This window comes from Vespula vulgaris, chromosome 4 (genome assembly GCF_905475345.1).
Source record: "Vespula vulgaris chromosome 4, iyVesVulg1.1, whole genome shotgun sequence".
Lineage (NCBI taxonomy): Eukaryota > Metazoa > Arthropoda > Insecta > Hymenoptera > Vespidae > Vespula > Vespula vulgaris.
This window is the reverse complement of record NC_066589.1, coordinates 3,299,563-3,314,428: the sequence shown is the minus strand read 5'-3', so window position 1 is coordinate 3,314,428 and position 14,866 is coordinate 3,299,563. Positions and strand designations below refer to the sequence as shown.

Sequence of the window (14,866 nt, the reverse complement as noted above, 5' to 3'; positions counted from 1 at the left end):
ATAGTTAGTAATGAATCTTTAATAATTTGCCATTTAAAATAAATCTTCATACTGACCTAGCAAGTAGCTTCTAAATTTTCCAATACGGCAGTAAAATCACGCACAGACATACGTTCATGCGTTCCAAATATGTCCGGATACAGTATTTTCTCCTTTCACCATACGATTCAGAAAAGCCGATGTCAAGTCAATTTCATGATATGCATTTATGTGCCGCACGCACGGCTGATATATTTAGTTGCAATCACCTGAATCACCTTTTGGCTAGCATCCAGATTTTCGAAATCGGCGAAAGTGACTTTCCGAAGTAAAACGCAATCGTTTTGAAAATCGAGTCACATCGCGAGTAGAAAACAGTTGGCTTAAGGTGAATAGTGAAGAATCAATCGAGTTTCGAGGTTTTTTGTTGAATATAGAACATCCTTTCTTCTTTGTTTTTCTTATTTTCTAAATATTAAATAAATACAGCCTTGGAGAATATATACGAATAGGATTACACAAAAAAAAATATAATATAATGATGAAAATCCTAAATGACTTTATTGGATGAAAATTCAATGACCCTGAGAAAAAAATCTCTAACCGACAAACGAATGAAAGAAATCTGATGTAGTGTGATGAATAAATATTGAACATAGAAATAAAAAAACCCTACTGTTATTTTCGCAAGTCCTGGCGTTGGATATTTTATACATATGGAAGATAAATAACTAATGCATATTACCAGATAAGCTGATAGAAAATAACAAAACACAACGTGTTTGGTATCCTCATATCATCAATCACTATCAGTCACGCATTCGTTTAACACTACTTTTTAAATTAATTAGTTATCGATGTCCCTTTAATTAAATATCTCGCACATGAGAAATTGTGATTTGTCCATTTTTCTTGAGTTGACGCCTGACCGACTTCTTTCTCTTCGCATTAAACGGAAAATCTTGATAATTAAAATCGCTTCTCGGCGATCGCAAACATTACTTATCTATGCGCTATACGAAGTTATATCAGCGACAAAACAAGAACACGGAAAGTCTTTATACAATCGAAAGTCTTTTATCTAGTCATCGCCTAGCCCGTGAAACCTAAAATAAGAAAAAAAGAATAAGCTAATTGTTATAAGAATAATAATAATTATTATATATATATATATATATATATATATATATATTGAATCAAGCATAAAATTAACTTTAAGGGAATCAAAAAATCGTAGTAAAAGCAAATAATACAAACAAAAAAAGTACCTTGGAATGTCCGGCGTAGAGGATAGGCGCCACTATTGACTCATCGTCATTGTTCTCGTCTTCGTTTTGGCCTAACGAGGCAAACTCTTCGTGTTCCATTATTCCCCATAAAGGAAGGGTTTCCGGACCCGTAGAAGCCACAGCTAAATTATTTACAGCCTGTGGTAGGACTTGATAAGCTCTCTCTATCTTCTCGAACTCGTCCTGCTTATTCTTGATACTCTTCGAATAGACTACGCTCCCTTTCTTCGTGCTCTTCGTGCTCGATTTATTTTCCTCCTCGCGACGCTCGGTTGCAACAGTCGTAGTTGTCTGAGGAGTCACGACATAGACTCGTTCCTTATCGACCGTCGAAATCGACACTGGAAAACTTTTCCAAGAACTTTCTTGTTTCTTCGTGGTCGCGTTCGACTTATTTTCGTTTACATTCGACGTATTAAATTCCGCTTTACTTGTTGGATTCTCAACGTGTACAGCCTAAAAAAAAGAAACATTCTCTCGGTTGATCGTTCACAATATAATTGCTTTAATTTCTCTCCTTTATTTTTCATAGTAATAGTAAATCAATAATATCACCTGTATCCTAGATTCCTCGAATGAATTAGGTCCCTCATCCTCAATATCGTTAAAACTGAATCCAGCTAATGCAAAAGATCTTACATTTCCTTCATGATCGTTCAAATCGTCCACATGTACGCCAGATTCCGTTGTCGTGAAATATTCATTAGGTATTTTTTTCGATGGTTGCAGATAAGGACGGGAACTGGGTAAGATCGTGCTAAAAGTAGTTCCTCGAGAATATTCCTAATTATAAATCCAAACAAGTTTTGATTTAAATATTTACAAAAAAAATTAATTTAATTTCTTAATGTTTTCATTTCCATAGATGTAACACAATATGTACATACCTGTATCGTCCAATTATCGATATTCTTTTGTAATCTATGAACGTCTATCGAATTGTTAACCTTCTTCGTACTAATATTAAAGACAGCTTCAGTTGTCGTCGTCGCAACTTTCGTCGTATGATCATCCAAAATATTCAAATTGCTAGAAACTGTCACCGTTTCTGGAAGACTTATCACCTTACTCTCGCTTCTAGACTCTTGACTGACATAATTATCACGATTCGATACGTCCACGAAAGATACTGTCCGTTGTTGATTTACTTTCACATTATCTTTATCGTCATAGGATGAATGGAAAGGTAACGGAGTATATTGAGACGTGTATGGAATTATTACCTGTACCTAAAACAAAATTAAAAATTACATTAATTTATTAAATTCAATATCTGTATTAACAACAAATTATCGACTTTTTCATTGTACCTGTTTATTTCTCTTTCCTCCATACTGTTGTAAACTATGATCTTCCCTATTTGTCTCTTTGTTTTTTCCTAAATTATCTAATAAAGTTTCATCTTGCGTCGTCCTCATGGTCGTCGACAAAACGACTGACCAAGAATCAGTTAATTGTCCTTGTGGCGCTACGAATAAAGTATCAAAATTCTGCAAACCTCCCGCAGTCAAAGTAGTCGATTTAGTATTTCTCCATGTTTGCTCATTAATTTTATCAATTCCGAACAAGTCTTTGATCACATTACTTTCTGTTGAATAATTCAAAAAACTATCGTTACTACCACCCAATGATCCTAATCGATTAATTTCTTGTTGTACTTGGAAAGAATTCGATCTCGATTCATAATCCAAGGTTGCCTTAGATTTTTGTTCTCCATCAAGATCAATGAAGGTAGCAGGAGAGGATGATATCGAGGGCGAATCCGTACGACTTTCACTCGTCTTCGTTAAATCCGTCAATGGCGATTCTTCGAAATATATTGGATTTTCTACATTAGTACCTGACGCATGGGAATCTTTCACTGTACCGATACTAGATGATATATCACCATTATATGTTTGCTGTCCCGATCCTGCATTTCCAAATGCATAATGATCATTTCCTATTACAGATGGGAGAACAGTCTGATCGGTTCTTTGAAAATCCAATCCAGAAGAATCAACGAATTGTTGATTGTTCCCGAAACTTGTATGCTCGAAATTACCGGATGTATTGGGTTCTGTAAACTGGTTTATCTTGGATTCATCGAAATTTTGTTTAATCGACGTTGCATCATTTTCTTTATTAAAATTTGGGTGAACCACGGATCCTTGTTGATTCTCATGAGAAGCACTAGAAAAAGAGTCTATTTGAACTCCACCGTATCCTTGATTACCAAATTCATTATGACTTAATCTTGAACCAGATACTTGATGACTTTCGAAAATAGTTTGTCCTTCTTGAGGAATTCCTAAATTTCTATCACCGGAGTTGTTCGTTTGATCGTTCGATGTTCCCAAAGGTAACGATGGACTTGTTTCAATAACAGTCGATATGGGTACCTCGTGATGTAGTAAATTTCCTTTAGTAGGATAATTCGATTGTGAAGGATAATCAAATATTTCTGCTTTGAACAGAGGAGGCATGGGACCTGGATACAAATGTGGATTCGGTAGAGGTCCGATCGGTGGAATTTCTCCGTTTTGTAAAGGTGGTGCGTAAAAGAAATCTGGTATTTTGACTTCTTGAGATGCCGCAGCAACGAGTCCGTGATTACTCGGTGGAAGATATTCTCCACCTACGACTCCGATATGTCCATCTTGATTGCTTGGAGGAAGGTAAGCTCCTCCATGATTCATGGGTAACCAAGGAACTTTATTGCACGGATTACAATTCTTGTTTTTGGCCTGTGGATTTAGATTGTTGTAAATATCTGCAGGAGATGGCGGTTGAGGCAATGGTGGTCTGTCAAAGACAGGTGGTGGTAGTACATTGTAAACTTGAGGCGTTGCTAGTGGCAGTCCAGATGGTTGTCCCGATGGTGGTAATGGTGGCACGTGTGATTGAATAAACTTTGGCGGATAGAGCGTTTCAGGAGGTAGAGGTAGAGGTGTTTCCGCGGTAGTACCACTAGTAAACGGATTTAACCAACTTATGAACTTTGAAAAATAACCAAGAGATTCAGCAGGATGTGGATTAGCAGTTCGTCCAGTCCTTCCTCCGGGAAATACACGTGATGGCAACTGTGGTAGCGGCGGTGGGATCAGAAATTCGCTCAAGGCGTATCTTTGGTTTCGTTGTACCGAATTTGGAACGCCTCGATCATTGCCCGCCAATGAAAGTGTACCAACGACACATGTCAACAATACTAAGAACATCGGGGCCTAGAAAGAAAGCGTTCAAATAAAATTTTAAGCGTCCTTATTCCTACTGTATGCTTATAAAATACGTGACACCTGCATGAGAATCTCTTGTATGCATTTTGCAATTTGAAACGCATCGATCTTCCTATATCTCAAAAGTGGATCTCATTCTACGATGTAACGCTTACAACATGATTGCGAAAATGGCCTGCGTTACTATGCAAGATAAAGTAATACGATTCAATATATATACACGATGTATTTCGCACAACACTTGGTTCTCTTGAAATTTATGAAAGTTCGTTCGTACGTTTACACGTTAAAAAATTATGTATGAGTATATCTCGTAGCAGTCAATGGCACAACGTAGTATACGAGTATAGTAGCCATAAGTGGGTCATTCCGTGAGAATCATTTCGAACCTTCGTAGAACATGTGTGCCGTACGCGGAACTAGACAACTCTTCCTACTCACAAATACATCTTTTACAAATCGATAATTATAATTTTGCAAAATACAATCAATGTTTTAAAAGAATAACTCTTTCAAACAATTCCTCGGATATTATTTCATTTTTAGGATCCTTTCATACAACGAGCGTTCATAATTGCTTCAGACTAAACATGTGACACATCATACAAATGATTTAATATTGCATTAACGTATACCTATACATTTATCTTAATATGATTAATTATTTCTATACTTTCTACTTTAAGTCAATGTATTATATCTTTATCCAGTATCATCGCATACTTTTCTCTTACTTGCATTCATATCTCATACATAAATAAATAAATTAAATCTGAAAACCAAGATGTACTTCCTGAGATCCCCAATTCCCATCCTTTCGCCTATTCGCACACTACTTCCTCCGCTTCTATTCGCGCGGAAAAGAAGTACGTGCACGAATGATCTCGCAGCAAAGGCTACGAGGAAAACGAATCTCTCTGCTACGTATGAATGTATGTATGCATGTGTATGTATATGTGTTCGATGTGTAAATCGAGAACGAGTCGATTCGTGGCCGGGGCTTGGAAACTTTCTCACACAACGCAGATTGAATGGCTCTCTTGGCGAGCTTCACGTGCCATTTACGTGCCAAGAGAGCTCACACACGCTCCGTGCGAGAGAGAACGAGAGTAGTCGTGCGCGCGCGCGCACTTTGACACACAGCTAAGGCTTTTGAGTCGTACAAACCGGAAGCGACATAGGAAAGTGAAGGAAACAGATAAATGAGGATTAGATCTGATTGTATGTATGTACGATAACTGCGCCTTCCCTCGTAGGGACACCGCTTATACGTTTACACAATGCAAATGCAAATTTGGATAGGAACGGCTTTATTCCCTTTTCCTTTTTTTATCGTTTTAAAAGCAATTTCAACTTACAATGGCTTAAAAGAGAATCGCACGTTATGGTATCGCGATTTCAATGTGCTAAGTACAAGATTTCACTGATTCGTTCCGCTTGACCCAACTTGTTCCTTCCTCATCTGTTTTTTTCTTCGGACGTCGAATATCTGATTTAAATGAACAGCTCGAACAATTCAATGAAAACTTCTACGTTCTTGAATGAAATGAAACGAACACTTTTGTGACTTCTAATTTAATATTCTTAATTGCTTTTTGAACTTAATCGGAAAAAAAATAAATTGAAGAAAAGACGAATTACATTTTATCGTTTTGTAGATTTCATTCGAGAAAGATGAAAGTGCACGACAATTCGAATGTTCGACATCAACGAATTCAAGAAACAAGTTGTCATGAAGAAGTTAAATGAAAAAATCTTATTTCAATCGAGGATGAAATCGTGATCGAGTATCGCGAAACACTTGGAGATCTCACCGGAGAGAAGCTCGTGATATTCACGGAGGCCAAGAAGTTTTGTATTTGTGTTTGTGTAGACGTGCGCGCGAGTCGACAATGTAGGTAAGTGGACTGTGGGGATTATGAGAGTCGACCTACGGGGAGAAAAGACGATGTAACGTGAGTGTATGTAATCTGTGTGACGCGCGACCTTGCGTGTGTGTATACGTGTGACCACGTGTATCTCTCATCGTTGCGCGCCAAACATGAAAGTCTTGTGCGGTTCGACCGACGTTAATCGAGAAATACCGCTGATAATAACTATGATATCGTTAACATAACCATTTACGTTTCTTATCTTATTAAATAATATATTATTTATTATATCTTTTTCTTCGTTTCGTTTCAAAACTATTTCTTAAACTATTATTTTACAAGTAATTTTCTTGTTAAAGGACGTTAGTCGATGTTCTCGAACGAAATTACTATCTCATTTGGAAGACTTTATCGCTTCTCTCGATAATCTATATCATAAAACGTTAATACTGCGTATCTAAAAACTCATAAATTTATCCTTGGCGTTGATACTTTAATGACCGTAGTCGAAGAACAATTTTACATTAATAATCTATAAGTTGCAATGAAACTAACGAACCGAACACTTTTCTCGTACTTCGTATATTAATAAAGGTATTTAATGAAAGTATTCTCTTTTTATCTTGAACGCTCTTCTAAATCGAAATATAAAAGTGAACTATCTTGCGAGTACAATAATTACGATGAAGATCCGAAATTTCATCGCGCGAGTAACGTGGGAAGCCGTGAGTGAAAATCAGATCTCTATAGAAAAGACAAGAACGGTCTAACGGTTCTTTAACGAAATGACGCGAACTAAAGAAGACAATTACAAGCAAGTACAGATGAGAGCGCGAGGGGAGAGTTAACTATTATCTTTTTCCTCGCTCGATGCTCTATTTCGACGTATGTCGGTGAGTGAAACGGCACATGTCATCTCCTTGCTTCGAGAAAAACGAAAATCGTTTTAACTACGATGATCTCCACTAGTTTATCGAGTCTAATGACAGGCCGCAAGGCTTGGTGAAACGTATGAAAATGTAACGAAGCGCGTGTACTCTTCGTGTTTCCTTCTTGAAAACTGTTGCTTGTATTTCAGAGAAAGATAATGAATATAATTATCAAGAGAAGGAATTATTTATTTCGACAAATTGGCAAAGTATTAAACTCTAATGGTTGCAATGATTGAGAATAAAGAGAAAGCAGTGTACCAAAACATAATCGAAACAGTGATTACGTTATAATTCTTTTATTGTGCATATATTTGAGCTTTATATTCAAAAAATATATGAAACCAAAGTAAAAAGATGGATATCCGGCAAATATTTTAACGGCGTTATTAAACATGTTCCTATGTTTGGAAATTTTATTTGCCCATCGATAACAGAGTTGGATGAGTTGTGCAAACGAAAAATGACACATTTCGGTCCTTAGCAAAAGAGAATTCCTTTCTAAAAGAAAAAAAAAAAGGAAGAAACTTGTTATCTTCTTTATACTTCCGACTGGAGAAAATGTTTTGCTATCGATGAATTTAATTTAAATTGAAATATTAATTGTTCTTATCTCGATACCTATTGAATACGTCAGATAAAATCTATTTCAATTCATAAAAACATTCTGAACATATAACAAAAAGATTTGAAATAATTGAAAACAAAACAAAAAACACTCACGCGAATGTCCATCTCTCTCTCTCTCTCTCTCTCTCTCTCTCTCTCTCTCTCTCTCCTTCTACCTCTCAGGACCTTCTTCTTCTCAGCATATCACACCTCAACGAAAAACGAAATGACGAAAGAAGATATTTCTTCTTCGAAGAATTATTCTTTAACTCGCGACGAAGAAGCAAAAGAAAAAAGTGAAAATGAATAAGAATATACGGTTCTTTGTATAAAAAGTGAGTCAGAGTCCCATCATAAGTATTCAACACATTGTACCGAGTATCGACGCGAGACGAGATACGAGTGACGCTACAACGAGAGCGGAGAAACGACAGGAAAAGAAGGACTACTACGGATGGAAGAGCACCATGGAGGAGGACGACTGACTGAGGAACACTTTGGAGAGGGAGGCGAATGGGAAAAAGAGAGAAGAAAGGTGTGCACTTGACCAGGGTCAAAGAGAGAGTCCATTGGAGTCTCTTATGTACGAGTGACTTATATACGTTCGCTCTTCTCCCCTCATTCCTCTCATCTTTGCCTCCCTCTTATTCTTCTTTTCTAACCTTCGTATCAGCAACGTTTCATCTCGTCATCGACCACCTACAGATACCATTCTTGCTAGCATAATCAATAGCTTTTCCAATGGTTTTATACCTGACATCTTTACCTGCTGAACCCTTGCTAAAATACCGAGTAAAAACCGAGAAAAGATTTTACCTGTTCTCTAAGAAATATTTCTGAGTAACGCTTCGAATATTTTGAAAACAAAATTTTCTTAGTAGATTTCAGCAATATGAAGATAATACAATTCAGTGGAAAAATAGAAAACACATTATATTTTCCGAGTAAATTTAAAAAATAAATCTTAACATTTATTGCATTTGTCAGTATAATATTAAAAAAGAAAGAAATTCGTACAAAATATACACGTGCATTTTTGTGACCTCTTAGTAGAATAATTCGACGTAAGAATAATCGTCGGAAGGCTTCTACGAAAAATCACAGTTTAAGGACGTTTGACCTGCTCAAAAAAGATTTACTGGCTGATAACTTTCGCTTTTGAAATAGTGTCCTTTTTTAATACAATGCTCGTGTAACCGTAAATCTGAATATTTTCGACAACCCATAGAATATAAATTTTAACTGTTTAAATCGTAACGTGGTCGATATATACTTCTGCTAAAGAAAAATAAAAGAGATAACTAGAAATAATAACTAAACAAATAGTTACGAGTTACATGAATTAAAAGCCTCTTACGTCTACGCATTTAATGAAAATCTATCGAAAGTATACAAATAATTTCTATTCTTGAGACATCTTTAATTACATCAACGAAGTTCCTCTTCCTCGAACAAGAGCCTTGAAATCTTCGAATTACCATCATTCGTCTTCGTCGTCGGTGAAACGTACGACGATCCAGAAAGCTGAGACTTAACGCAACTTTACGTACGAGGGGGAAATCGAGGGTGAATCCGCGGAATACAAAATCGCCAGAAAGCGACGAGAAAGTCTAACCGGGTTTAATGCTCTACGCGCGTAACATTGGCACGTTCCAGACTCCGCGTTGTTTGTCGATCGAGTCTGCATATACGAGAATCTTTCCGCGATCACGTCGTGTTTGTGCACCCGACTAAATGGGTTACTAGGATCCTTGAAGAGTCTCGATGTCACGAGACACAAGCTAAGAAGATTCAAGGACTTATAATGAGTTTTGTATCTTTTCAAACGTTTACAACGATACTATTATCTTATTTACAATGTTGTTTATATTTTCTTTTAACAATTTCTTTTTTTTTTCTTACTTTTGAAAAAAATAGTAAAACTTTCCGTATCTGAACGGAATAAATAAAGTTCATTATCAGAACAGCGTGACATTCGTACGTTCTACTATCCAAACAGAATATTTCTTAGTAACAGATGTCATCTTCTATTACAAATACATATTTGTATATAAATGTACACATTTTATATATAATAAGCAAAAACATATGATATAAATGCGAACATTTTTTATATTTTTTATATATTATACATACATATATGTATACTTTCTTCTATTCGATAGAACACGTTTGGATACGAAAAGTCGATGAGTAACGTACATTTTAATTTTCAAATTAATTATTCTTAAAAATATCAGTGAATGAATCTCCCCTTTTAATTGTGATATCTTCGTGTTCATTCATATCTTCGGTAGTATTCTTAAAAAAATATTTCGTTTAGATATGTATTACTCGATATTTTCAAGCATCTCAAAGACGCATTATCTATGCGACCTCAATCATACCTATTTAAATAACATGCATCGTCATAAATATTTCACCACATGAAGAAAGAAACAGAACTTGCGAAATTATAATAGTAATTGATCGTCGGTGGCACAGGTACGTGATCGAAAGTCGTCTCATCGTAGTTTTTAACTAAAGCACGGATTAAATCTAGTTGTCTAACAACGAGACTTTCTTTTTTATGACGACAAATTTCGCCCATGGTCGTTATCTCTTCTTTCTCTTAGAATTCAATCTACTTTGTTAGCAATGTACCAATGATCAAATAACACGAAATCGAAATAAATCAAGATAAGTGATAGAGCAAATAAAATATGCGATATATAAACCGAAAGGAATGAAATCAGTGTAGTATTTTCCACATTGAGCTGCAACGATCGTAATAACTAGAAATACAAATGGAAATAAATAATACGTTTCTCATTATTTTTAAAACTTTTTTGCTAAATCTTCTGATATTTGAATCAGTGAAAGCTGAAACTGGGCCAATTGTGTGTAGTGGATCTGAAAGATTGCCTTTAAATGATATCAGTTGTCAATACTACTACGAGTGTTTTGAGGATCTACCTATCATATTCAAATGTCCTGATGACACAGTATTCTATCCTATTACAAAAACATGTGTATTGCCAACAGAATATGCTTGCGATATGCTTCCAAAGACGACAACCAATCCATATAAGTGTTTAACTTCAGGTCGATTCCCTATCGACGATCCAACTTGTCAAAAATATTACTTGTGTTACTGGAGTGCAAAAGGATATCTAAAGAAAATATTAAAATGTCCAAATCAGACAATTTTCGATCCTATAAGAAAATTATGTGTTTTGCGTACAACTTATACTTGCAGTGAATCTACTACTAAATTAAATTGAAATATTATTTCAAAAAATAATTTCAATATATAATACAATATATAATACAATATATGTTGATTTTAAAAACATAATTGAATTTGAAAAGTTTAATCACAATAAATTATTACCCATCAATATCTTGCCATCGGATATTTGTTTTTATTATATTATTACAATAAAACTTCTAACTATTAATACTAAAATATTAGAAACACAGATTAAATAAAATTAAATTTGATATTTAATATAATTTTAATCCAATTTTATAGAAAATAAATCCCATAATAGTACCAATATCACCATCCATTTTAATCTCGACGATTCTTCCTTCACCACTTACATCACCGAAACAGCTGATAAGCAACCACAATAAGCAATATCGATAGCATATTGAAAATCAATATGAAATATAAAATTGTCAAGTAAATCAAATAAGCTTATAGATGTTTTTAAAATCATTACAACGAAAGAGACATGATCTTTTCAAATTCGACGTTGTGCTTAGATTTTTCAATTATATCGGACTCCGTGGCTTTCAGCGAATATGTTATAAGACTGATTTTAATTGCTAGTCTTCTTTTTGAATTTTTCGAGTCAGTCTTCTATTCTGTAATTCTTTCAGTTAACAATAAACCTATCCTGCATTTTTATGCCACCAGATTCTAATCCTGTCTTCGATTTAATATGATTTTTAAATTAGACTTTCATGTATATAAAAAAAAATATTGACTGCAATTGCTTTGCAATCTGATGATTTGGAAAAGATAATTTAACGAATTCGGAAAAGATATTTTAATATCAACACTAACAGTATCTAAATTGTATCTTTAATCTTCATACCGTCGATTAATTTTCTTCAACTGAATTAGAATCACGTATTGCTTCTATCTACTAACGCAAATAACCAGAAAAGTTAAAATAAAATTATATTTTCCTTCAAGTAAGTATTGTAAATTGATTGAATTGATAAGGACATGTTATTTTGTGTAACTGAATAAACGTTAACAGAATGTCCGCAACGGTTTATACGTAAGTGGAAAGTGCACGGAAGAAAGTTATGATACGCAATGAGCCGGACAGACTCTTACCCAATCTACTGGTGAAAGGATACATTTTTCGTCCACATCTTTCTTTGCCAGCCTTTAGTTTAAACCGTGTCGCTACGAGAAATGCCATGAATGTGAAATATATATTTTTTCTGTGCGAATAATTTTTAGATTAATAACTCCATACTGGAAAAAATAATAAAATCCGAAGTGTGAAATCGTTAAAAATGTGGTTCTTGATTATTTGTTTGGTAATAACATTGTTCGTCAAGATAATAATTGACCAAAAGCAGTCAGGAAATTCTCCACCAGGTAATTCTACAAAAAATAAATATGTTATCCAAGAAATGAATCATAGAATAAACGTAACTAAAATAATTAAATCTCTTAGGTCCACCAGGATTACCAATAATCGGAAATATATTGGACATTAAACGTTTAATGAAGAAAACTAAATTCCAAGCTCATGTTTGGTGTTATTTGGCAAAAATGTACGGACCGATAGTGCATTTACGACTTGGATTCGGTTATACGTTTATAATTATTTCTGGACGGGAAGCTGTCATCGAGATGCTCAGTCGAGCAGAATTTGATGGCAGACCAAATAACTTAGAAATTCAATTGAGAACCGGAGGTGAACCCAGAGGATTAATCTTTACGGATGGAAAACGTTGGTCAGAGCATAGAAGGTAATATTTATTTTAAAACAATGTTTCATTAACTTGTAAATCTCTGCAATTAATATAGATTTACAATAAAAACCTTGAAACGTCTTGGTTTCGATAAAACAAACATGGAAGATATGATACTGGAGGATACTGTCACTTTGTTAAAAATAATCGAAGAATTAGCAGAAAAAGGACCAATAACAAATATATACGATCTCGTTTCGATCGCCGTTATAGCCAGCTTTTGGTTTCTTGTTACAGGATCGAAGTAAGAATTTAATTTTAAACAAATACCTACATTTTATTAGACTTTCCTCATTGTATATTCTTTAGATTTCAATTGGATCAAAAAGATCCCAAATTGATGGAAGCTATTGCGATATCAAACGAAAATGCAAAACGTTCCACTACGATCGGTGGTATAATAAATCAACTGCCTTTTCTCAGATATATTTTACCGCGTTTAACGGGATATACACAGTTGCAAGAGCGGCAAAATCGACTGTGGCTATACTTCAAAGTAATACAATAAAAGATCTTGTAATATCTATAATTTTATAAATTAATTCGTAGAGTAGATACATACATAAAAAATTTTTTTATCGTAGAAAATAATAATGGAACACAAAGAGACTGAAATGCAGAATGAACCAACGAACTTAATCGACATTTATCTAAAAGAGATGCAAACACGATGCTCCAATTTATCTTCATCATCGGAATTCAACGGTAAAAGCGTTATTTGTTATTAAAATGTGGTATTAAACTCAATATATATCCCTATTAATACTTTAACATTTACAATTTAATTATCATGTACAATTATATTATACTATAAAAACGATATTAATTGTTTATAGATGAAAATTTAATCGCACTTATCAGAGATCTTTTCATTGCCTCAATCGAGACGACCACCAGTACCACTGGTTTCGTGTTCGCATATCTTTCCGTAAATCAATATATACAAAAAAAGATACATGATGAATTGGATGAAGTTCTCGGCAAGGATATTTCACCTCGTCTCGTACATAAAAACCGGTATTTGATTATTTTCTATTTAAATCCTCGTACTTGAGTTTAACATAAGAGCAAATAAAATTACAATAATCTTATTCAAAGAGAGAGAAATAGGATGGTCTATCATTATTATATCAATGTATTCGATGAATAATAATCAAGAGAACTAAGTGATCTAGAACATAATAGAAATCTAGGCGATACATCCATAATTATGAGTTATTGTTTTCATTAATGTCTCTCAGACTTCCATATCTACAAGCAACTCTGGCGGAAGTAGCGAGAATGGGGAACGTAGCAGCAACTTCAGTGCCTCATCGAGCTATGAACGATACAAGTTTGTTAGGATACAATATAAAAAAGAATTCCATTTTGTTAGCGAATTTAATGAGCGTTCATATGGATGAGAATCACTGGGGCGATCCCAAAACGTTTCGTCCTGAAAGATTCATCAACGAAAAAGGAGAATATTACGACGATCCTTGGCTAATGTCATTTGGATTAGGTATTTCGTAATAGGAATGTTATTTATAAATTTATCTCCTATTATATTTCCACTCTATATTCTAATTCTTTTTTGCAGGTCACAGAAGATGTCCAGGTGAGATTCTGGCGAAAAATTTTCTCTTCTTGATAATCGCTTGCATGCTGCAAAGATTCCATTTCGCCATAGCACCAGGATATCCGGAACCAAATTTATTAGGTATCGATGGCTTTACTATCTCACCACCACCAATAAATCTCCTAATTACGAAACGAATATAATAATCATGAAAGACTAATGAAAAGAAACTATAAGAAAGTTTAAATGTAATGTGCTATGTAAGACAACTAAAAATAGCAAAGGAAGAAAACGATTTTAAATAAAAAGACTGATTCATAACAGGGCGTATACGTTTATAGTTCGTTAAATCTTTGCTAAAAATCATTATCTATTCATATCTATCAGTCGACTTATGAATTCGTTATATTTTCTCAATCCTGTAAGCGATGTA

General features: G+C 34.4%; 2 protein-coding genes across 5 annotated transcripts; one reads left to right on the top strand and one right to left on the bottom strand.

Annotated features, from left to right (window-relative positions):
- Nucleotides 1-515: 515 nt before the first annotated feature.
- LOC127063405 (uncharacterized) lies at nucleotides 516-9,829 on the bottom strand. 4 transcript variants are annotated; one of them, XM_050993156.1, is made up of 6 exons: nucleotides 8,007-9,829; nucleotides 2,579-4,471; nucleotides 2,156-2,497; nucleotides 1,824-2,051; nucleotides 1,248-1,724; nucleotides 516-1,085 (listed from the first exon to the last, which is right to left on the bottom strand). In XM_050993156.1, the coding sequence occupies exons 1-6, from the start codon at nucleotides 8,016-8,018 to the stop codon at nucleotides 1,065-1,067; spliced, it is 2,973 nt and encodes a 990-aa protein (XP_050849113.1). In that variant the 5' UTR covers nucleotides 8,019-9,829; the 3' UTR covers nucleotides 516-1,064. The 4 variants fall into 4 exon arrangements, with proteins under 4 accessions (XP_050849113.1, XP_050849114.1, XP_050849115.1 ...); XM_050993157.1 differs by lacking the exon at nucleotides 8,007-9,829 and adding an exon at nucleotides 5,842-6,635; XM_050993158.1 differs by lacking the exon at nucleotides 8,007-9,829 and adding an exon at nucleotides 6,298-6,635.
- Nucleotides 9,830-12,380: 2,551 nt separating this feature from the next.
- LOC127063409 (methyl farnesoate epoxidase-like) lies at nucleotides 12,381-14,636 on the top strand. Its single transcript, XM_050993170.1, has 8 exons — nucleotides 12,381-12,495; nucleotides 12,575-12,872; nucleotides 12,931-13,119; nucleotides 13,185-13,371; nucleotides 13,460-13,580; nucleotides 13,712-13,892; nucleotides 14,117-14,376; nucleotides 14,455-14,636. The coding sequence occupies exons 1-8, from the start codon at nucleotides 12,411-12,413 to the stop codon at nucleotides 14,634-14,636; spliced, it is 1,503 nt and encodes a 500-aa protein (XP_050849127.1). The 5' UTR covers nucleotides 12,381-12,410.
- The last annotated feature ends 230 nt before the right edge of the window (nucleotides 14,637-14,866 follow it).